This window comes from Rousettus aegyptiacus, unplaced genomic scaffold, assembly GCF_014176215.1.
Source record: "Rousettus aegyptiacus isolate mRouAeg1 unplaced genomic scaffold, mRouAeg1.p scaffold_m13_p_15, whole genome shotgun sequence".
Lineage (NCBI taxonomy): Eukaryota > Metazoa > Chordata > Mammalia > Chiroptera > Pteropodidae > Rousettus > Rousettus aegyptiacus.
Genome location: NW_023416290.1, coordinates 18,021,934 through 18,045,190, shown reverse-complemented (window position 1 = coordinate 18,045,190; position 23,257 = coordinate 18,021,934). Strand labels below are relative to the sequence as shown.

Sequence of the window (23,257 nt, the reverse complement as noted above, 5' to 3'; positions counted from 1 at the left end):
AGTGATTTGAGTATGAAAAATCAAGTCATTGGAACTATCAATAATACATTTTCCTTAACTGAGAAAGATAAAGGAACAGGAATCGTTTAATTTTAGACCTGGAAGAAACCTCTGATAATCAGGCCAGGCTCCCTCTCCACCCCCACTTCCCCATTACCTTCTATTTTGACCATAAAAAAAGACAGTATCTGTAAAAAAGTGTTCCTAACTAGCTCTGACCCACTTAAATCCTAATAGATAGGCAGGAAAAAAATGTAAAAAGAACAAAACAGAATTCAGTTCTATCCTAAAGGAGAATGCATTTGTTAGGGAGCAGCAAAGAAATGTGCTCTATTAACAATAAAGTGTGTGTGGGCAGCAGCAGTGTCACAGGTGAGGCCTCAGCCTGGCGCAGCGCTCCAGCAGCCACCTCAGGAAGGCATCGTCTCAGGATGAGAGATGAGTCATGCTTTGTGGAGAGTGTGTCCTAATCCTCAAAATCAGTGTCACGGGGTTTTACTTTCAGGATAAAAGAGAATAAACTATGAGAGGACTTAATGAATAATTGGAGGTAAGTTTTCTAGGAATGAAGGTCATAGACAAGGCATATAATACACCATTAGTGTTACCTTTGTGAAAATTCCTACTGAGAAGCAGCTTTGAACAGTCTTGTCCAATATAACACTATAGCTGGTTCGGCCACGCATCCTTGTCTAAATGTCTGACCTTCCTGAGTTCCAGTATGGTAGAGTGTTCCTTCCCTCCGCCTATAAGGCCCTCTCTTCCGGGCCATCCCTGTAGGAGGAATCCAGGTCTTGCTGCACTAGAGTCCAGTGTGGCCGCTTTGGCCAATAAAATGTCAGTGGGAGTAAGCGACCCACTTCTAAAGAAGCTTTCAAGGCCATCTCATGGTTCTGTTCCTGACTTTCTTTTGCTAGGCAAATGGCAACATCTCATATAAGGTTCTTTCAGCCTGAGTCCCAGACAGATAACACATGGACCTCAGGGGAAACATCACATGAACAAAAAGTAAGTTTTACTGTCCTAATCTTCCAAGATTCTGTGCTTTTTTTGCTACCACAGCAAAACCCAGCAAGGTTGAATAAATCATCAATTTTTCTCATCAATAAGACAGTGATAATACAAATTAAAACCACAGTGAGATATCACCTCACACCTGTTGGAATGGCCATCATTAATAAATCAACAAACAAGTGCTGGCCATGATGTGGAGAAAAGGGAACCCTCGTGCACTGTTTATGGGATTGCAAACTGGCGAAACCACTGTGGAAAACAGTATGGAGGTTCCTCAAAAAATTAAAAATAGAACTACCATATGATCCAGTAATTCCATTTCTAGGTATTTACCCAAAGAAATCCAAAACACTAATTCGAAAAGATATATGCACCTCTATGTTTATTGCAGCACTATTTACAATAGCTAAGATATGAAAACAGCCTAAGTGTACATCAATAGACAACTGGATAAAGAAAGTGTGGTAGATATATACAAGGGACTATTACTCGGCCATAAAAAAGAATGAAATCTTACTATTTGCAACAACATGGATAGACCTGGAAGATACTATGCTAAGTAAAATAAGTCAGACAAAAAAAAATACCATATGATCTTTTATATGTAGAATCTAAAGAACAAAATAAACAAACAAAACAAACAGACAAATAGATGCAGGGAACAAGATGATGGTTGCCAGATGGGAGCGGGGTTGGGAGCGGGTGAAAAAGGTAAAGGAATTAAGAAGTATAAATTGGTAGCTACAAAATAGTCGCAGGGATGTTCCCTGGAGGGAATATAGTTAGTAATATTGTAATAATCACGTATAGTGCCAGGTGGGTACTAGACTAGTCAGGTAGATCACTTTGTAAATTATATTAATGTGTAACCACTATGCAGTACACCTGAAACTAAGATAAAATAATACTGAATGTCAACTGTAATTGAACAATCACAAAAGGGGTCGGGGGAGAATGAAGGGGAATAAGAGGTTCAAACTTCTGGGTATAAAACAAACAAGTCATGGGGATATGGTATACGGCATATAATACAATACTGTATGTTAGCTATATTTTAATAAAAATCTTTTAAAAAAGAATTACCATCAGCCTTGGTAAGGTATAATTGCTAATTAAATATATCGGTTTGAATGAGATTGTACTATTTAAATAATATTGATCTTTTTTTTTCTTCTTGTATTATAGTAAATCATTGTGAGAAGGAAAAAAACAATGATAATAATAAGGTCTACCCTAGAGGGTTGATGCGAGGATTAAATCAGACTACACATGGAAAAAAAGTAAAATTATCTTTGTACACAGATGATATGATTTTACATGTAGAAAACTCCAAAGATTTAACAGAAACCTGTTAGAACTAATAAATGAATTCAGCAAAGTTTCAAGATATAAAATCTGCACACAAAAATCAGTTGTGTTTGTACACACTAACAATAACACTGAAAAAAGAAAATGAGAAAACAATCCCATTTACAACAGCATCAGAAAGAACAACATACTTAGTTATAAACTTAATCTGAGAAAATCTTATACATTGAAAACTATAAAACAATGCTGAAAGAAATTAAAGAAGACACAAATAAATGGAGAGATACCCTGTGTTCATGGATTAGAAGATTTAATATTAAGATGATCATACTATTCGAACTGGTGTACACTTCAAGGCACTCCCTATCAAAATCCCAACAGCATTTTTTTGCAGAAATAGCAAAAAACATCCTAAAATATATCCAAAGAAATTCAAAACAGGATCTTGAAGACATATTTGCATACCCGGGTTCACTTAAGATTATTCAAAACAGCCAAGAAACTGGAAGCAACCCAAATGTCCATCAATGAATGAACAGATGAGTGGATAAACAAAATGTGGTGTGTGTGTGTGTATATACACACACACACACACACCCATGGGATAGTATTCAGTCTTAAAAATAAAAGGAAATCCTGCTACACGGTACAATATGGATAAACCTTGAGGACATTATGCTAAGTTAAATAAGTCCATCACAAAAAGACAAATACTGCATGATTCCACTCATATAAAGTTTCTAAAGTAGTCAAACTCATAGCAACAGAAAGTAGAATGGTGGTTGTCACAGGCTTGGGGGTGGAATAAATGAGGTGCTGGTATATGATCTCACTTATATGCAAATCTGAAAAAAGCTGAACTCATGGAAACAGAGTAGAATGGTAGTTGCCAGAGGCTGAGGGATGGGGGATGAGGAGACATTAGTCAAGCGTACAAACTTCCAGTTATAAGATGAATAAGTTTTGAGGATCTAATGTACAGTATGGTAACTATAGTTAACACTGCCATAGTACATATTTACAAACTGCTAGGAGAGTAGATCTTAAATATCTCACAGCAAAAAAAGGTAATTGTGTGAGGTGATGGAGGTGTTAACTAACTTTATTGTGATAATCATTTCGCAACATATAGATACGTCATATCTTCACACTGTACACCTTAATTTATATAATGTATACATTGATTATATCTAAATAAAGCTAGAGGTGGGGAAGAATCTTGCATAGCCCATAATTAAGAACAAAAATAAAGTGTTGAGGATGTACGTGAAGGAAGGAGGGAGGGAGGGAAGAAAGGAAGGAAGAAAGGGAAGGGTAGTTGGTGTTCAGTGGGTACAGATTCACATTTGCAGGATGAAAAGGTTCTAGAGATTGGTTGCATAACAATATGAATATAAACTACAGAACCATACACTTGAAAATGGTTAAACTGATCAATTTTATGTGTTTTTTACCACAATTTAAAAAACTTTTTTAAAAATCAGAAAAAGCCAGTATAAAAGTCATAACACATTCATCTCATTTTCTAAATGATTCAAAAATATGACATTTATTGCTTTTTATGTAGTTTCATACTCTCTGAAAGTATAATTGCAAGCCGAGTGGTCATTTCTCATCTCATCTTCCTTGATGTCTTTACGGAAACAAACATTATTGATTATTCTTATGTTTTAAAAAACCTCACCTGCTGACTTCTCTCACTGACTTCAAACTTATGGAAGTACCTCTCTGCTACTTCCCCTTCAGTTGGCTTTGGTTGTTTCCCATGGCCCACTCCCTAAATCTTACATCTTCTACAGTCTGGCCTCAGTCCTCTTCTTTCTCTTTCTAACCTGCCTTGTAAAGCTCATGGCTTCAGTAATTGTCTCAGTGCAGGTGACTTCTAAAATTTCATTGCCAATTCTGACTTCTCTTCCCAAACTCCAGCAAAATATTTCCCAAAACCTACGTGTAAAAATATATACATAGATATCCTGCAGATATCTATATAGAATTAGTTTTCAAGTCTGGTGCATTCAGTCTGTAAAATCTCTTAATTCTATACTTTGCTCTCAAGTACATAAGGAAATCACTATCTAATCCATTTATTTATCAAATGTTTATTGAGATCTAAATATCTAACACTGTGCTAGGAACTAGAAACACAAAAATTCATAAACCTCTGGTCTTAAATAGTACACTTTTATTTATATAATTCTAAGTAATCACAATCGCTAGCATCATCTTCACAAACCACTGCAGAGGAAGAGATTATGTATCTGCTTGCTTTGACCAAAGGAAATCGAGTGGGAGTGATATGAGCCAATTCTAAACAGAGGTCTATCCTATTTGAAATGTATTTGATAGACAAATTCCTAAGTTTGATATGTAAGGGCCCAAAAATGTAGCTCCTACTTACTTTTCCAGTTTCATCTACCAACTGTACCCCCTAAAGTAATGATTCCAAGTTTATTCCATAGCTATTCAAGGAAAAACAGGAAGAAGGTTTTGGTCAGATGAGACTGGAAAATACTCTTTGGAACAAAGTTAAATAGACCTCTTTACTGCAGGGCTTCTTAGAATCTTTAATACGTGTTTTGCAAAATTCCTGGAGAATTTATTAGGCAGTCTTTCTCAACCCTGCTATTCCAATCACATCACACTGTTCAACACTATTGGTGCATGCAATCGCCTTAGTTCCTGACATTGTTTCTTTGCTAGTACTCTCCCTCCAGCCCCAAGTCTACCTGTCCAAGTCATGCCCATCTTTTAAGACCCACCATAAATGCCCTCATTCTAGAAACCTTTCCTATTTTTTCCTTCACAAAGCAGTCTCTTTCCACTTTGATCTTCTACTGGTCTCACTCAAATTAGCCTCTGTAGTACTTCTAGTGATCTTTCTAAATGCGACCTATTATATCTTTCATCTACTTTCAATAGCTCCCCTGGCTAGCAGTAAACAAAATCAATTACAGGCCATCGTAGTCCAAAACTTCCTAAGTTTCTGGCCTCATCTACGATACCCCATCTGCTACAGCAGACCACCTTCAGATCCCCAAAGATTTCATTCATGCTGTTTCACGTTGCCACCCCTTCATAAGTTCGGATTTCTCCACCTCGTTACTCTTTGTCCACCTAATCCCATCTTGTCTTTCAAAATTGAATTCAAGCACCACCTCCCTCAAGGTGGAATCCCTGATGTAATTTAGATAACCTTCCTCTGTGCTTCCATAATACACTAACACAGCAGTTCTCTAACCAGTGGAGATTGTGCACCCCAGGCAACACACGCCAATGTCTAGAGACATTTTTTAATTGTCATATTTTAGAATGGCCAGCTCTTCGTTGTGGAGGGCTGTACTGTGCATCGTAGGATGTTTACTACCACCGCTGGCCTCCACTCACTAGATGGTAGTGGCACTGCCGCCTCCCAAGTCCTGTCTGTTCTGACAATAAAAAATGTCTCCAGACACTCCCAAATGTCCCCTGGGGAGAAAATCACCACTGATCTAGAACATGCTTGTAAAATAAATTAGCAAATTAATTTTTAATATACTAATTGAAAGTAAAAATCTATCCAAGGACTAAGAAGGAAAGAATAATTTACCTTTTCGGCTAATTCTTCTGCTGTTATCTTTGGATCGTATGGAATGGGATCACCTAAGTAGGTGCATAACTTCACTGGAAAACCTCCATACATTGGAGCAAATGGATAGCGGAATTTTTCATAAAGCCACCTAAATAGCCCTGTTTCAAAGTAAACAAAATTGCTTTAATTGGTTAATTATTCTGAGCATGTAATCGTAACCTTTCAAATTAATTATGTAAGAGAAGAAGGTGGCAAACAATATCACCTCCTGGAAATTAGCATTTTTTAAAAAAAAAGATGAGCTTTTCATCAATTGTAACAAATGAACAAGATGTTAATGATAGAAGAAATGGGGTGGGGGTTGACGAGGGGGTTAATGAGAACTCTCTGTACTTGCTGCTCAATTTTTCTGTGAACTTAAAAGTGCTCAAAAAGATAAGGTCTATTAATTTTTTAAAAAAGCATGACCTTTTAAAAATGAGAATTTTAAAAGGCAAGCCAATTACTACTGTTGCAAAACAAAGGGTAATGGCTAAAACCAAAAACTAGAAGCTAAAAAGTCTAGAGACTCACAAATACGTAAGTGATTTACATGAATAAAAAAAAAATGGAGCATAAAATAAATTCACATAAATGTGAGACTAAAATTCATCAATAAGCTAGATAAAGTCTAAAAACACTATTATAAATGAGGATAAATGCAACAAAGCAAAAATTACAAATGCTAATGAACAAGTATAAAATTTGGCAAGATTAAATTTGATAATAATATAAACTGATGGACTATAAGACTAACTTTTTAAAAAAATAAATCCAAGAAAAGCAATCAACATGGAATACATAAATTATGACTCATACTGGAAGTTTAAAACACTGTTTACATATGCAAACATGGAATACACCATAAGATCCAAAGTAATACTCAAAAAAAAATCACCCGACACTAAATTTTTTAGTTAATCAACTATTAAAGTCAAAAAAAGTTTAAAAAGCAGTCAAAAAGTACTTTAAAACCACTTTGCAATTAAAAGAGACAAAAATTAGGAGTAATTTCTGCTGTGCAACTTATTCCGAAGAAATGATCTGACATAAAATCAGAAGAAATAACTCCACAACAAAAGTTAAACATCACATCAACTTGCCTTTCCAATTTCAATTAAAAAAAAAAAAAAGACCTAAGAAACATAATGGAATATCAATGATATAGCACATTGGACATAAAAGAAGCAACAGAAGTTTAAAGCTCTGTAAGAGAGGATTTGTATGAAGATAGAAACACTGACAACATAGTACTAAGCATATAAAATAAAATCGACCAAATATAATATATAACACATAGGGCATAAAACCAAACTATGAAAATTTTAAAACAAAACAACAGAGACATTGCAAAGAAAAGCACATCTAATTGTTATCATTCCTATACTAGATTCATAGCTTATTTTGTTACCAATAAATTAAAGGTTGGTATAAAGAACTTTTAATGTCAATGTGTGTACCATGGTTCAAAATCTTTTTAAAACAAATTTAAAAAGTAACAGAAATAAACTAAGGAAAATTATTTCTCCTTAGGTTATCGTAATTTAATATCATATTGTCAGCCATTTTTAAAGCTGTAACTTCTTCAGGGGTGAACGGGAAGACAAGGTTATATGTAAATTTGTCCTAATCATGTTTTAATATAGTAAATTAGATAATTACTCTATAATAGTAAAAGGCCCATAACAAATAAGCTTCAGTATGTATATGAGATTTAACAAAAACCTACATCTAATAACTGCCATTACTCAGAATCAGTTATCATTTAGACTTTAAATAGAAAAATATCTAAATAGAAAAACATCTAAATTTTGAACCCTTATAGGGTTCAAAAGCCCAAATATTTAAAATATTACATTACAAATACTACATTATAATTAGAAAAACCATATGAACCAGAACTTACTTGTTCCTCCAAGTGATCTAAATCCTTCTCGAATATTTTGTGTAAACATAGGAATAATGGGCTAAAGAGAGAATTTGAATTAAAAAGTAAATATATTAATCCATTCAATGCCTCCATTGAGTCACTAATGTAAACTTTTGAGAGCCCATTTAAGATTATAAAAACAAGGTATTTTTTAAAATAAAGGTATACTTTTTTCACCGCTGTGATTTATCAGACTAAACTTGATCTGTAGAAATATAAATTGGAAACACTACCCTCTAGTGGTAGTATATAATACTTCATTTATCAACTTTCCTATCATTCCACATAAACCCTTGATACTCAAAAATTACAGTAATCATTAATTTCATAAATAAAATGAATGTGGAAAATTAAATTGGTTTTAGTGGGCTACTGAATAATATGCTCACTGAAGAAAACACTCAAGACAGATTCTCTCCACTGGGAAATTTATATAAATTTAAACGACAGGTTTTGCCAAGATGCTGCCATGGAATTGGTAAATCATCTTTTTGTGAGCTTATTAAATATAAAATTGTTCAAAATCAATGAAAAGTAAGTATAAGACTTATGAAAAAAAGGAAAATCGTGTAAGTTAAAGAATTCTTCATATCATTAGTTTTAAAGTATTTCTGCTCACAAGTTCATAGTTATTTTTCCACAAATACCAATAATTAATTTTTTAAATGGAGACCGTAACTATATGTCATAAAACAATAAATTAAATAGCAAGAGATCATGTCAGGAGGTTATGACAGTAAAATTGAAGTAGATTAAAAAGTGAACACTTTAAAACTCAAAAGATATACCAAATTAAATGATGATTTAGAATAGATAAAATTGGAGGAGGATATGAGTGTCACTTTACTTATAATCTGCCATCAGTATTTGCTTAATACAGAATTACCTGCCTTCGTGAGCAGGATTTAAGATATTTAAATAAGCTAATATTTAAAAAGTCATTCCTACTCAGTTTTGGAAAACAGTAAAATGTGGTGGACTGAAGGAGAGACTATAGGTGTACCTTTCTTCATAAAACTTATTACTTTATATAAAACAAACTGATCACTTATTTATTATATCTCTCCCCTCCCCCCAGAAGGAAGGCTCCTAATCACACTGACACTGTTTTGTTCACTGCTATATCCCCAGCACCTAGAACACTGCCAGGAATAGACCAGGTGCTAAAAAAAAGCATGATGGATGAAGTAAAGAAGGCATGAATAAACACAACAATGTGTCTAATGAATTAGTTTATATTCTCTGACTACAAAGGGCCAGAAATAGGCAGCAACAATCTTAAACCAGTTAGAAAAAAGAGATGTCAAGTAAAGAAAAGCAGTCAGTGAAGAATTTAAAATTTGATGGTGTTAAGTCATAAAGCAAACACAGAAGGCAAAGTACATTGACACTTTTGTAAAAACTTCAGATTATGACCTAGGAAACCACAACTAACTTTGTAGAATAAAATGACAGCTGAAGTCCTACTGTTTTAAGTAGTTATAATGTTAGAGAACTGAAAACACCCAAGAAGGAACAGAAACTTTTTTCAGCTCATGTATACACTCTCTCGCCTTCTCAGATCAGCACTGCTGGGTTTATGTCTACTGACTTGCATGAACTCCAAAGTTTATACTGCAGTACACATTATATAATAACTCTTCAGATTACATACTGTACTCTAAATAGCTAACTGTCCAGAAGCTGGACATTTCTAGAACCTACTAAACAGCAGAAAACTTACTCTAGCAGGCTCAGTACTCCAGGCTATATTTTGGGCACATTGTTTCTAAATTTGCATTCAAGCGGTAGTCAAAGCTACAAGCATGTCCTTATTACAACTTGATGTTGTAGTATACTTATTCATTCCTTTCCTTGTGCACACTTTGTATACAAGGTCTTTGCATAAGTAGCCGAGTATTAAATTCTGTTTACATGCATACATGTGTCTCTGTAGGTATGTGTGCACACATGTGTGCAAGAGAGAATGTACATTTTATTAAAACTATTCTTGGAGAATCACTTAACATGGGTTTAGAATCTTAACAACCACTAAAAAAGTGGGAACCACTGAATAACTTACTTACCATATCTAAGTCTTTGTTCTTCATGTTAAAATGGAGATAATTATCCTATCTCAAAGGTTTTTTATAGATTGATATAAAATATATAAACAATTTTATTTAAACAAATACTATTTTCTTTTACATCTGTTGTTTTCCAACTTAATAAAATGCGCTATTTTTTCCTCAACTTATTTAGATATAAAGTTACCTAAAAATTATTATTGAAGTTTTAATTCTCAATTCACAAAATAATTTATATTATGTTAAAAAGCTATAACTTTCGGGTGAACCTTAATATTTTCTTCCAATATTTTGTGAACTTGAATTAATGATCTAGATTTTGCACTCCAATTTGTTACTATGTCACCATTTAAATATAGTTAAGCCTGCAACAACAGTCTTAAACGTTTACTCTAAATTTATGATAACTCTGTGAAGCCTATGAAGGGGTTATCCAGATGGGGCAATCCAGACGGGGCACCACGTGACTGAAAGATTTCCCTCACACATCTGGAAGGCCCCTCTAATCTTAAGGTCAGCAGACTCACTGTGAAATGCAGTCAGCGACGGCAACAGTGCCAGTTGCCCGCAGTCCTGAACTGTGTGCTCTGCTCTGCTTCTGCCTTGCTGTGTGACCTGATCCCTCCATCCCTTCATCTCTCTGTGTCTGAGTTTCCTCATCTGCAACATTGGAATAATTACATATGTCACCTACTTACTGTATAGCAGTACCAACATAAAGCCTTTAAAAGCACTCAAAAGGTTGGGGAGGTACGAGATTTATCGAATTTACAATGCTATTTTGTAAATCAGCAATGTTAAACATTTTTATTGGTTTATAAAGTTGAAAAGGCTCTATATTAAATTTTTTCAAGGTTTATATAAAAACCTTAACTAGATTATCTTAATAAATTATCTGGAAATGCTTTCAAGGATTAGAATAAAAGTTCCTTTCTCTACATAATGTCTTTCAGGCCTTATTCCAGGCAATGTTCCTTAAAACTGTAAACTTAAGGAAAAGGAATCCCATGGTGAATTTATGTAATTCCAAATCTATGTATATTATTTTTATCTTAAAGCTTAGGAGAAATAATTCTCTCAAAATATAAACCTGAAAGTTGAACTATTTTTGACCAGATTTTAGCTTTTATCATTGCTTTAAAATACATTACATTGATTACCCTTAATTTTGTACAATTGTGTGTATAGCCTTTAACATTATATATTAGTCTTATAGTCCAAAATTTTGTTTTCTACATCAGTGCTTAAGACTTTTTGGAAAATAAAATACACTATAAATTAATTTTCTATATCACTAATACTATTAACATAAAACTTAATTCAAAGCCTCCCTTCCAGTAGTGTTTAACACTGTGTTAAAAAATCAATTTAATTCAATAAATACAAATAGCCTACTAGGTTCTAGTCACTGTACCACAGACTCAGAATATAAAGATAGTCTTGTCCTCAGAGAGTTTATAATCTACTTTAGGACAGTAATGTTTAAATTTTTACACTGTCTATTATTAAGCACTTTGGCAAGTATATTAACCTTCACATTAGGACCACACTATTAAAGTACTACAGCAATAACTTACTTCTCAGAGTTACATACACATATGTAAGGGGAGAACAGAGCTCAATTCATCGTATTTTATGGTAACTCTGCAATTAAAAAATAAAGAGAAAATTTCCATTCTTCTTCAAATATTGGTCTTGGGTTAGAATGAATGATCATCCATAATTTTTTTCTTTGTAATCAACAAGTCTGTATTTGCAAGATGAACAGGCAAGTTAAGGCTGCAGACTGGTCTCTTTATGTGGCATCAATGGACGCACAAAAAAACTTCAGTGTGAAAGTACTGGCAGCTGTCTCTAACTAATTGGCCTGGAAAATGAACACCACCTTGTCAAAGATACTACGATTTCTTTTTCTGATAGACAATCTAAAATGAAAACAAACAAAACAAAGAATAAACATTCCATAAGTAATAAATAAGTGTTTCATATGATAAAGTACAATATGGAGATCAAAGGGTTGAGAAATACTCTCCAAAGCAAAAGAAAAGGACAAAATGGCATTCACCTTCTTCAGTCTACTAAATAGAATAATTAGTGAATCCCAGAGGAACATTTAATATTATTGACAAATTCATTTCAAAAAGATCTAAATTATTTCATGTCTATTTCTCATCTTTAGTCATATGATTAGATAGTTGATCACATTTGCTGATAAAAAAATGATAGGAGTCATATATTATTTGAGTTCTACTGTTATATAAATAGTTACTAATAAAAGAATTGCAATGAAACCAATCAATACCTATCGGCGAAATATTCCAACTCAATTCCAACTCAAAAGGATTAAAATACACAGAAGTGGATGATTACTCATGAAAAAAATGTGTAACTGAAGGAATACAAAGAATTTTATAAATCTAATTAATATAAGCTGGAGTTCGAAATGTAAAATAAAATTTTTCTGGATATTTGCCAAATTTCCAGATAAATTTATTTTTAGACAGCTTCCCATCTGAAAGGAACATTTCTCTATTGTTACCTCATAAGAGTTATATACACTAATTTTTAAAATACTACAGATAGTATCTAAATTTTTATATACTGTGTCACTGTTTAAGCATTTATTGTAAATTCAACCTAGCTTTACTTTAATAATTAGTTTTATACAACTCACCACTTTTGCATCAATTGCAACCTGAGCGAAGCCTTTACGATTACCCCATATAATGTTGTAGGTCTCATCACTGAAAAGGGCTTCTCGAACACCACCTGGCGAAATAGCTAACAAGTGACCGCTCCTCAGAATTTCAACACATTTTTCTCTTGGTCCATGTAGAGCACAAAATACATCAAGTAATAGACTAAACCCTGTAAGAAACATCAGCATGAAAATATATCTTAAGAACTTCCTGTCTAATTCTTCAAGAGCATCTTCAAGAGCAAACATCTTCACAATCTACATAATTTGCTATCTATATTTAAATCGGTAAATTCTTTTTCACTTTTTAAAATCAATAAGAACTCTTAAGGTTAACATAAGATTAATATTGCTGGAAAAGCAACAGCTATGTCTTATTGATCAACTAATATTGATGATGTCCTTAGCAAACACCTGCAACTCTGGCTACTTTACATATTCAAACTTTTAATTAACTTACAAAAACCTTGGAAAACAAAGATGCTTATCCTCATTTTACATATGAGGAAAAGTTGGCTCAGAAAGTAAGTAGCTTATTCAAAGTCGCAGACCTAGAAAATGGCAGGGCAGAGATTCCATCCAGTATGTCTAGTCCAAAGTTCTTTTCAATGACTCTCATGGCTAAACACTGTCTACAGTATTTATCGGAGCAATCAGAAATGGTAGCCCATCAGCAATCACAAATCTAATCTTCCATTAACCCTATAAGAAAGAGAATCACTCAACAGAATGTAAATCTATCTGACTATGCTTAGCTATCAAAATTGCCAAGCTGTCATCAAATCTACTGAAATTAAAGGTTAGATGATGCTAATTCCACAATTAAATTTTTGACATAAATAATAACAGTAAAATCATTAAAAGCTTTTAGTAAAGTGAGTGTGAGATTCAGGAGCAATTCATTCCAGGTCTTACTATTATATTGTTTGTCAAACTACAACTGCTTATAGGTGCAAAAAATAATCCTGTCAGGTAGCTAAATATTTTACTACATCCTAAACTGGAACTTTAGAGGACTAATGTTAGTATACACAATTTCTTGAAAATGGTAAATATGGAAATGAGCAGTGAAAACTGTGTAGACTAACCAAACTTCTCACAGGTTTTCAGATTTGAAGCAAGATTAGAAATATTATTAAGGTCGAAATAATTTTCATTCTACATTTCATTAAAAGCTCAATGATTTAACTTGACGCATTCTCACAATCAATAAGGGAGGTTTCATAAATTATAAGACTATAAAAATCATGAAGTAGGAAAAATTTTTTAAAGCCAAATGCTAAAAAATAATATTCACATTCTATTATGCATAAAGAGAAAAGTAATGGAAGCAACCTAATGTTCCGTACGAGAAAAGTAGGTGTAAATATTTTAGTCATACATTAAAACTATTCTTAATTTAAAAAAGAAACTTTTTTTATAAAACATGATAAAATATTAATGCTAACATTAATTTTATTTAAAGAACAAAATTATTTGCATAATGTGAAAGTATGCAAATTAAAAATGAAGTAAAATAAATCAAAATGCTGACTGATTATGTTGGTGTAGTAAGATTACAATGATCTTCTTTTCTCTAGTTTCCAAACTCATTATAAAGTGATGATATTACTTTCAAAACAAAAACATCTTATAGCTAATTTAGTTTATATACAAAATACAAATGACTTTTTAGTAACATAAGAATATCCAAAACATTAACCATGTCTATGAAAGACTCTGAGTAAATTGTTATTTAATTCACTGCTTCATGTTTGTCTGGGCGATGGGTCGCTTTTGTTTTATTATTCCAGAGAACAAAACTATAAACTTTTTGGCTTGCTTCTGGTGACTTAGTGACAGAAAAAAAATAAGATTTAAGCTTAATGACTTTATTTTAGAATGATTTATTTAAAACTGTATTGTGTTTGAAACCATTTGGTTAATGAATCTTTTTAAAAAGGTACAAAGCCTTTATGAACAGATTAAAAAGAATTTAGTCCTCAATCTTAAGAGTAATTACCAGCCAAGCCAAACATGAGACACAATAGACTCTTTCTACCAATATATAAATTGGCAAAAGTTATATAATTTATTTTTTTAAGTGAAAGTACAGGATTTAACTTCAAAAAGTTATGACTAATTACCTGTTAATAAAGAAAAAAATAACAATATTTTGGCCATAATGTTTTTCTACTTAGATATTAGCTAAGCAGGATAATTAGATGCTCCCAACCTGGAGTTCCAAGTGTGTTACCTAAAAATAACACTGGAGAGCCCCAAAATAAAAACTATCACATAATTTGATTGTGTTAATTAAACATTATTATATCACTACAGTGAAAATTTACCTGGAATTTTAAAGACAAAATGATCAGCTACCACTCGGCACGTTCTGCCTTTATGGATAAAAATTTTAGCCATGAAGTAGTAAAAATCTATTGGAATAGCTCCATGATAAAAAATTATAAGTGCTGGTCCTTCTTCTGGTATTTTTTCCATTCCATGAACTTCATAACCTGTTAGACAAAACACAAATACTTAAAATATATTTACTAGTTATTTATACTAAAGAAACACAGTCTTTCGGGGAATTGACCAAAAAAGTCTACATATTAAGGATAATGTGAGCCACGTTTCTCAGTGTTGAAGGTGGTTGCAAATATAGAGCAGGAGAAAACTACAGTAAACTCAGTAGTTATGAGAGCTTCACTCCCACACTACGAACAAGAAAAAGCAGCATGTCAGAAAGGTGAGATCGACCTCTCAATCAGGTGACCTGAGCTCCAAAAGGTGACCAGCCCCGCTAATGAGAAAGAAAAAACTGAGTATGGGAGGAAGTGGTAGGTGCCCTAAAGGTGGCGCAAGGAAAACTGAAATATTAACAAATACGTAAAAGGACGAATGTGGGAGAGCACTGAGTGTATAGAGTCCCTTGGCACCCCAGATGCAGAGTCCACACCTACTCACCAACATTGCTGCACAAGCCTCAGGTGGTGCTCTCAAGAAACATTAGGGGCAGGGCAGGCAAGAGACCCAAGAGAGCCCCTGATAATGGTACAGAGAACAAAACCCTACTCACTTCCCGGAAACTTCTCTTGTAAAAGTAAATTGACACTGGGAAAGGTGCAGGAACCCCCTCCACCCCATTCTAAGGAAGAAGTGTACACAAAAGGCATCTGATGCTAGGAAGGACAGCGCTCCATTTCCCCCCTCCTCTCTCCTGCCTAGCCCCACCCCCGGCTCAGGCAAAACTCCACCATTACTACAGGAGGGGAGAAGCCAAAACATCTGCCACTGGGAGGTATGGCGCAGGCCCAGGCTGCTGAAATGACACAAAGCACAGATCTGCTACCACTGGGAGGAAGGCAGGAAACTTGCTCCCAAACCCAAACCACCTACACACGGCACAGTCTCCCTGCCACACGGGAGAGTGAAAGGAGCGCTGAGAGAGCATCAGGCTTGAACCGGGGCGCACGGGGCCTGTGGAAGAACCTGGCTGAACAAGGAGTATCAAGGAGTGCCCGCGTCACCTGCACCCTCGCCACAAGCCACACACGGAGTTGCAAGCAACGACAACCTTTCCCTGGGGGAGAGGCAGGAGCACGGGGAGAGCCCCTCCGTAGCACAGGTATACAGGATTGAGGCTGTAGTGGGAACATCAACGAAACCCTGCTGGCACTCCAGTTAGCAGTAGATTTTAAAGTGCTGAACTTAAGGTAACTATAGCTACAATAAAATCCGACCCTAGTTCAATTGCTGAGTAGACTGAATTAACCTCACCCCACTCACTAACGGTTTAACAGAAAAAGGACAATTTTCAGCGATAAATTCTATTTACTTCATTCTCTACTGTTCTTTTACAAACAATGCCCAGAATTCATTTTTAAAAATTTATGGAATATATAAAACGGCAAGAAAAAAATATTATCCATCAAGAGATTGTTTAATCAAGAGAACCAGGCAGTAACTTTAAAATAACTACGTTAATATGTTAAAATATCTAGTGGGAAAAGTGGATACATAATCATATTAGAAATTTCAGTAGATAGAAGGAAGTTATAAAACAAAGCAATGAGTCAAATGAAAAAGCTGCAAACTTGCATGAGATCTAAGGGTTAAATGTTAATAATAATCACTGTTAATTCCCTGATTTTAATGGTTTTATTGATGTTAAGTAGAATATTTTTGCTTGTAGGAAATATACACTAAAAGTGTTAAACAGAGAGTAATGTAGGCACACTCACATGATTTAGAAAAATAAGTTATTTGTATAATACTTGGAATATTAATTTTTTTGAAGACTACAAATAAAAAAATAATTTGCCTTCTATGGAAAAATCATAGAAGCTCAGAGACTTTTCTGTAAGATCAGAGAATCATAGAATCTATAAGATAAAAAGAACCTTCAGGTTCCAACATAACAAACAATATTAGAATTTAAAACTATTTTTGGTTGTTAAGGTTATCCAAGAAAATGCACATCTCTGAAACATCAAGCACACTTTATTGAATCTGCTAGCTTCTAAAAAACAATCTGGACCCTTCTGTGTAAATTCGATATCGAGTAATTGCAAAAGAGTACAAGATTCTATTCATTACAAGCAGGTTATGAAGGGGGTGAGAAAATGAACAGATAAAGGGGAGTGGGTGAAAAGGGCAGGGGTAGGAGACATCAAATAAGTTAAAACTTCCCTAAAAAATAACACAACCTAGAGTACAATTTAACAGACATTCTATAAAAATTCATTGCTAAAAATAGGAAAAACTCTTAACTCATGACCTGATGCAAAATAAAACACCATTTAAAGTGCTATATACATGTGGATAACTTAAAAATGCTGTCAATTAAAAACAAACCTATTTCATTCCTAAATTATTCTTTAGAAATTCCTATTTTATTTAAAAACAAAAATGATATTATTGACTCTAACTACTACATTCAGGGGGAAAAACTGTGATCAGAGATTTGAACTGGATATCAAGAATACACCTCTCTGGTTAATATAAATAAAATTAGAGACTCGTGCCATTCTTTATCTGTTCTTCCTGCCACATTGTAAACCCCATTCCAAGTCACCATAGGCAGGAACAAGGGTTTCAGCAAGAGAAGCAAATGACAAGATAAAAAGGGTGGTGGAGATGGGGCTGGGAATGATCTCTGGAGGCTTCCTTCTAACTTAACCCTAATTCAAGGCTGGCTTCCTGGCCATACATTTTTTTTTCCTCCTCCAGCCAGAGATTAATCTGCCTAGGTCCTCTGCACTACTACCAAACACCAAGACATTTCTTACAGCGACTGTGCTGTTGGTGTATTGTGGAGATTATAAAAGATTTAAGTAAGATCCACTTATGTTTCAGGAAAATACTTTGGGTATTTTATCACAGGAGTTGGGAACTGATACTCTGGAGAGCAGGTGAAATGTGATCATGTTTCTAGTCATAAGATCTACTTTTCCTTCTCATTTCACCATTATCAGGCCATGGCCTCTGTTGATTCTGGCAAAAAGAAAAAAGCCTACTGAATAACCAACAGGTCCAAGAAATCAAGAAAAATAAAAAGATACCTTGAGACAAATGAAAATGGAAATGCAACACACCAAAACATGGAATGCAGCAAAAGCAATCCAAGAAGGAACTTCATAGCAATAAATGCCTACCTTAAGAAACCAGAAAAATTTCAAAGAACCTAACTTTATACCTCAAGGGAAGGCCAAAGTTAGTAAGAGGAAAGAAATAACAAAGATCAGAGTGGAGATAAATGAAGTAGACACTAGCAAGCCAATAGAAAAGATCAATAAGAACAAGATCTGGTTCTTTGAAAAGATAAAATTAACAAACCTTTAGCCAGACTCACCAAGAAAAAAGGGCTCGAATAAATAAAATCATAAATGAAAGAGGCTACCTCTCAACTGATACCACAGAAATACAATTATTAGAGACTATTATGAACAATTATATGCCAACGAACTGGACTACCTATAATAACTGGATAAATCCCAAGAAACTTACTAAGGCTAAATCAGAAAGAAACAAAAAATCTGAATAGTAATAACATTGAATCTGTAATCAAAAACCTCTAAGACTAGACAGCTTCACCGGTGAATTCTACCACTCAAAGAAGAATACCAATCTTTTTCAAACTCTTCCAAAAAAAAAAAAAAAAAAAGGAGGAAGAAACCCTTCAGAACTCATGTTTTCAGGCAAACATTACCCTGATTTCAAAGACACAAGAAAAAAAAATTACAGGCCAATATCCTTAAGGAATATAGATGGAAAAACCCCCAACAAAATATTAGCAAATAAATTAAAAGGATCATATACCACAGGCGAGTGGGGCTTATTCCAGAAATGCGAGAATGGTTCAACATTCGTGAATGAACATAACCGCATTATCAAAATGAAGAATAAAAATCATATGATCATCTCTACAAATGTTGAAAAAGCATTTAACAAAATTCAACATCCATGTATGACAAAACTCTCAACAAAGAGTATATAGAGGGAATGTACCTCAACATAATAAAAGCCACATGTGAAAAGGCCACAGCTAACATACTCAATGGTGAAAAACTAAAAGCAATTCCACTTCCAGGCATTTATCTGAAAAATTAAATCTTGCCATCTGCAACAATATGGATGTACCTAGAGGGTATTCTTTCAAGTGAAATAAGTCAGACAGAGAAAAACAAACATTGTATGATCTCTTATATGTGGAATTTAAAAAATAAACAAACCAAACCAAGCTCATAGATACAGGACAGAATGGTGGTTGCCGGAGGCGGGGAGGGGGAGGGGGACGGACGATGTGAAATTAGTAAAAGGGGTAAAAGGTACAAATTTCAGTTATTAAATAAATAAGTCATGAGGACGTAATATACAGAATGGTGACTATAAAAAATAATTATGCACTGCATATTTGAAAGCTTCTAAGAGAGTAACTCTCAAAAGTCCTCATTATAAAAAAAATTTTGTAACTATATATGGTGATGCATGTTAACTGCACTTACTGTGGTGATAAGTTCCCATATATGCAAATATTAAATCATTGTTGTATACCTGAAACTGTTATATGTCAATTATACCTCAATAAAATAGAAAAAAATATAAATATATAAACTTAGATGTTTTTGTTATTTTTCATGTCATAAAAGAAACATCATAAAATTGTTTTGGAAATCTTTCTCGAAGGAAGGAAGGAAGGAAGGAAGGAAGGAAGGAAGGAAGGAAGGAAGGAAGGAAGGAAGGAAGGAAGGAAGGGAGGGAGGGAGGGAAGGAAACGAGACAGAAAAGAAAGAAGGAAGGACAAAAGCAAGAGAAGAAAGAAAAGAAAGCATTCAGAAGTCAAGAGCAGAATTAAGTTCAAAGAAAAAGGAAGGTAAAAAGGAAATATCCAGTGGCTACAGCAGAAAAGAAAAGGAAGTTCCTACAGCCATATTGCCCCACACAGAACAGCAGTCCCAAGAAGCACTGCCACTCAAATGTAAGAGACAAAAGGGAAATCTAAGGAATGAAAATCTGAAACTGTTAGTTTTTTCCTTAAGTTTTTATTCCTGTTACGCTAAGAAACAAGCATTCAAACAGTAAGATTTCAATATAAATTTTACTTCAGGAAATTCATTTTAAATTATATCTTTACCAAAAAGATTAAGTGTGCTGTGATTCTAGTATTAAAGAAATAAACTACTTAGTAATATTTCAAATGAACTCAAAAGAATGCTATTAAAAATTAAATTTAATGATATTTATCTACACATTATGGTAAATTGACAATGCATCCTTTTAGGTCTTCCTTGAGAAAGCAAATAAACTAAGCTACCTAAAAAGTCCAAATGCCTGAGCATAGCATTCAAGGTCCTCCAAAACCTAGGTTCAGTCTAGCTTTCCAGGTTCATCATTCAACATACTTCTTACCCACAAATGACTCATGTAGTCCTGAATCCACCCTGCATTTTATTTAGTACTGGTATATGTTAACATAAATGCTACCCTACTGTTAAAAGTTATGAATCTTACTTTTTCTGTTCAACAGTGTATCTTGGGAGATCCTGACAGGCATATGTAGTGATCATATTCTTCTTAATGGCTATAAAGTATTCTGTAATAAATTCCTATTACAGTTAATTGAGCCATTTCTATTCAGGGACAACTGGATTGTTTCCAATTTTTCTCCAATATCACTGCAATGAACATCCCTTATATGCATCCTTGTTGTCTGAACATGTAACTATATCACTAGAATAGGTACTAAGAAGGGCAGCTATTGGTCGTACAATGCTCCCATTTTAAATACTACCACCAAATTGTCCTCCTGACTGGCTGTACAATACTTTCTCACATGCATTGATTGAGAGTTCCCATTTCTCCATTCTCATCCTTTAATGTTATCTAATTTTGTAATTTTTGCCAATCTTTTGAGTAAAAATGTATCTTGATATTGTTTTAATTCACATTTTCCTAATTACTAGTGGGCTTATGCATGTTATACTTATTGGCCATTTGTTTGGTCCTTTTTTAAGTTGGATTCATTTTATACTAATTTAGTATTTTCTGTCATAAATGACTTGTGCTAATGTGACCCATCTTCTCACACATCTTTTAGTTGTCTTTTTTGAATAGATTTTGTCTTTTCCTGCTGATCTGGAAAACTACTTTATCATTTACTAAATTCACATGTTTCTGGACTTTTTAACCTGTTTAATCTATTTGTGATAATCTTTCCCTATACCAATACCCGAATTTTAATTATTAAAGATGTTAATGTTTTTTAATACGATAAAGAAAATACTTCCTCTTTTGTTTTGGTATTATTCTTGCTTATTTACTCTTCTATAAGAATTTTAGAAGTTGCATAAAAATATCAGAATTGAATGAACTAGGAGTGTGGCCTATAAAGTGACGATAATGTGTGGGCTATATGGTGACATCTTAACTGTGATAGGAATTTATTATGAAGTACTTTATAGCCATTAAGAAGAATATGATCATTACATATGCCTGTCAAGATCTCCAAGATACATTGTTGAATGGCAAAAGTAAGATTCATAACTTTTAGACTTTCTGCTTTCTCAACTCTTCTCTATACACTTTCACCATAAAGTTCTTACATTTTTTTGTTAAATTTAATCTTAAATAGAATTTTTATTTTCCTTTTTTAAAATGATTATTAGTGGTATATGCATGAGTGGTTACTAATTTTGTGCCCATTCTTTTTTTTGCTAACCAATCTTATTAGTACTGATAAGGCTGTAGTTGACTCGCTCGGTTCTTTCGGGTGTCTCCTTTTTCTATTCTTTATACTTATTTCTGGAACCTCCAAAACAATGTTATAGTAGTGGTGAGAACATCCTTGTCCTGTTCCATACTTACTGGAATTCCTTTACTACTTCTCTACTTCTCCATTATGGATCATGTTTTTTGAAGATTTCTGACACATTCCCTTTATTAGTCAAGGCAGAATTTCTCAGTCATCACTTGCTAAGATTTGTTTCATAAATATTAAATTATGTAAAATTATTTCCTATGAGATTGACCTACAAATCTCCTTTTTGGGTGTGCTTTCCTTAGCAAGGTATCCTTGCCTTGCCAAATAAATGTAGCTCCACATTTTTTTCTACACACTGAAACAGTTTAAGATGTTAACTTGTTTCTTAAAAGTTTGATATAACTTGCGGACTCCTGGTCCTTCGTTCCCATTAATTTTATGATTGATTAGTGGTCTTTTCTGTTTCTCTCTTCTTCGTAAATCAATTTTGATAATTTCTATTCTCCTACAAAACTGTCCATCTTATTTAGTTTTTAAATACAGTGGTGTGAAATATTTAATCAAATAGTGTTCCTACTCATTTGTCAAAGCCTTATTCAAAAGCTACCTCCTCTCTGAATAGTGCTTTTATTTTTGCCCATAACAACTGTTCTCGGTTAGTCCTCACAGAAACTATAAACTGATGAGGACACTTAAGTGAGTAAATTCCATATAACCTACTCAAGGTCACACAGTGGTGAGACCAGGATGAAAACCCACATCTAACTCCAAAGTCTGTGTTCTGCCCCACATCACAGCTCCTACTACAGGTATGTCCATGCTAACCTTCACCTGTGATACTTCGAATGCTGGTTACAACCTATTAGTGAATTGTGAAATCACTTTAGTGAGTTATGACCAACATTTTCCTTTTTAAATAAAAGAGAGTAGACTAGAAAATAGAGTAGATCATACATACAAAATATATTTACTTTTTGGTGAAACACTATACACATATATGTAACTAGGTGGCAAAATATGTTTCTTAAACAAAGAAAAATAGGCAAAAATTTGATAGAATAAAACTATATTTTAAAATAGTAGGGACCTTGAATATAGTATTTTGAATTGAACTTAACAATGATCAAGAAACATATGATGTATTTTAGGGCCTTCCATAGTATTAGAGAAAGATGCTCTATAATTATGATAGCTAACATTTACAAACATGTGCTGCATAATGACATTTCAGTCAACAACGGACCACATATATGATAGTTGTCCCATAAGATTATAATGGAGCTGAAAAAGTCCTATTGCCTAGTGACGATATACTCATCATGTCACAGCACAACACATTATTCCCATGTTTGTGGTGATGCTGGTGTAAACGAACCTACTGCACTCCCAG

At 33.8% G+C, this 23,257-nt stretch overlaps 1 protein-coding gene across 5 annotated transcripts in view; it reads right to left on the bottom strand.

The window, feature by feature from the left end:
• The window catches only part of TMEM68 (transmembrane protein 68), a 39,649-nt gene that overhangs the window by 4,308 nt on the left and 12,084 nt on the right, over positions 1-23,257 (bottom strand). For 2 of the 5 annotated variants that reach the window (XR_001594581.2, XM_016126194.2), the window contains exons 4-7: positions 14,954-15,121; positions 12,600-12,793; positions 10,453-10,585; positions 5,909-6,048 (exon numbers count right to left, since the gene is read on the bottom strand). Coding sequence is in view for 4 of the 5 variants with exons in the window: in XM_016126194.2 (XP_015981680.1) it covers positions 5,909-6,048; positions 10,453-10,585; positions 12,600-12,793; positions 14,954-15,121 (635 nt within the window). In the remaining variant the exon portion in view is untranslated. Of the gene's footprint in view, positions 1-5,908; positions 6,049-7,835; positions 7,897-10,452; positions 10,586-12,599; positions 12,794-14,953; positions 15,122-23,257 lie in introns of those variants that run through there. The other 3 variants (XM_016126196.2, XM_016126195.2, XM_016126197.2) reach the window with 3 other exon arrangements.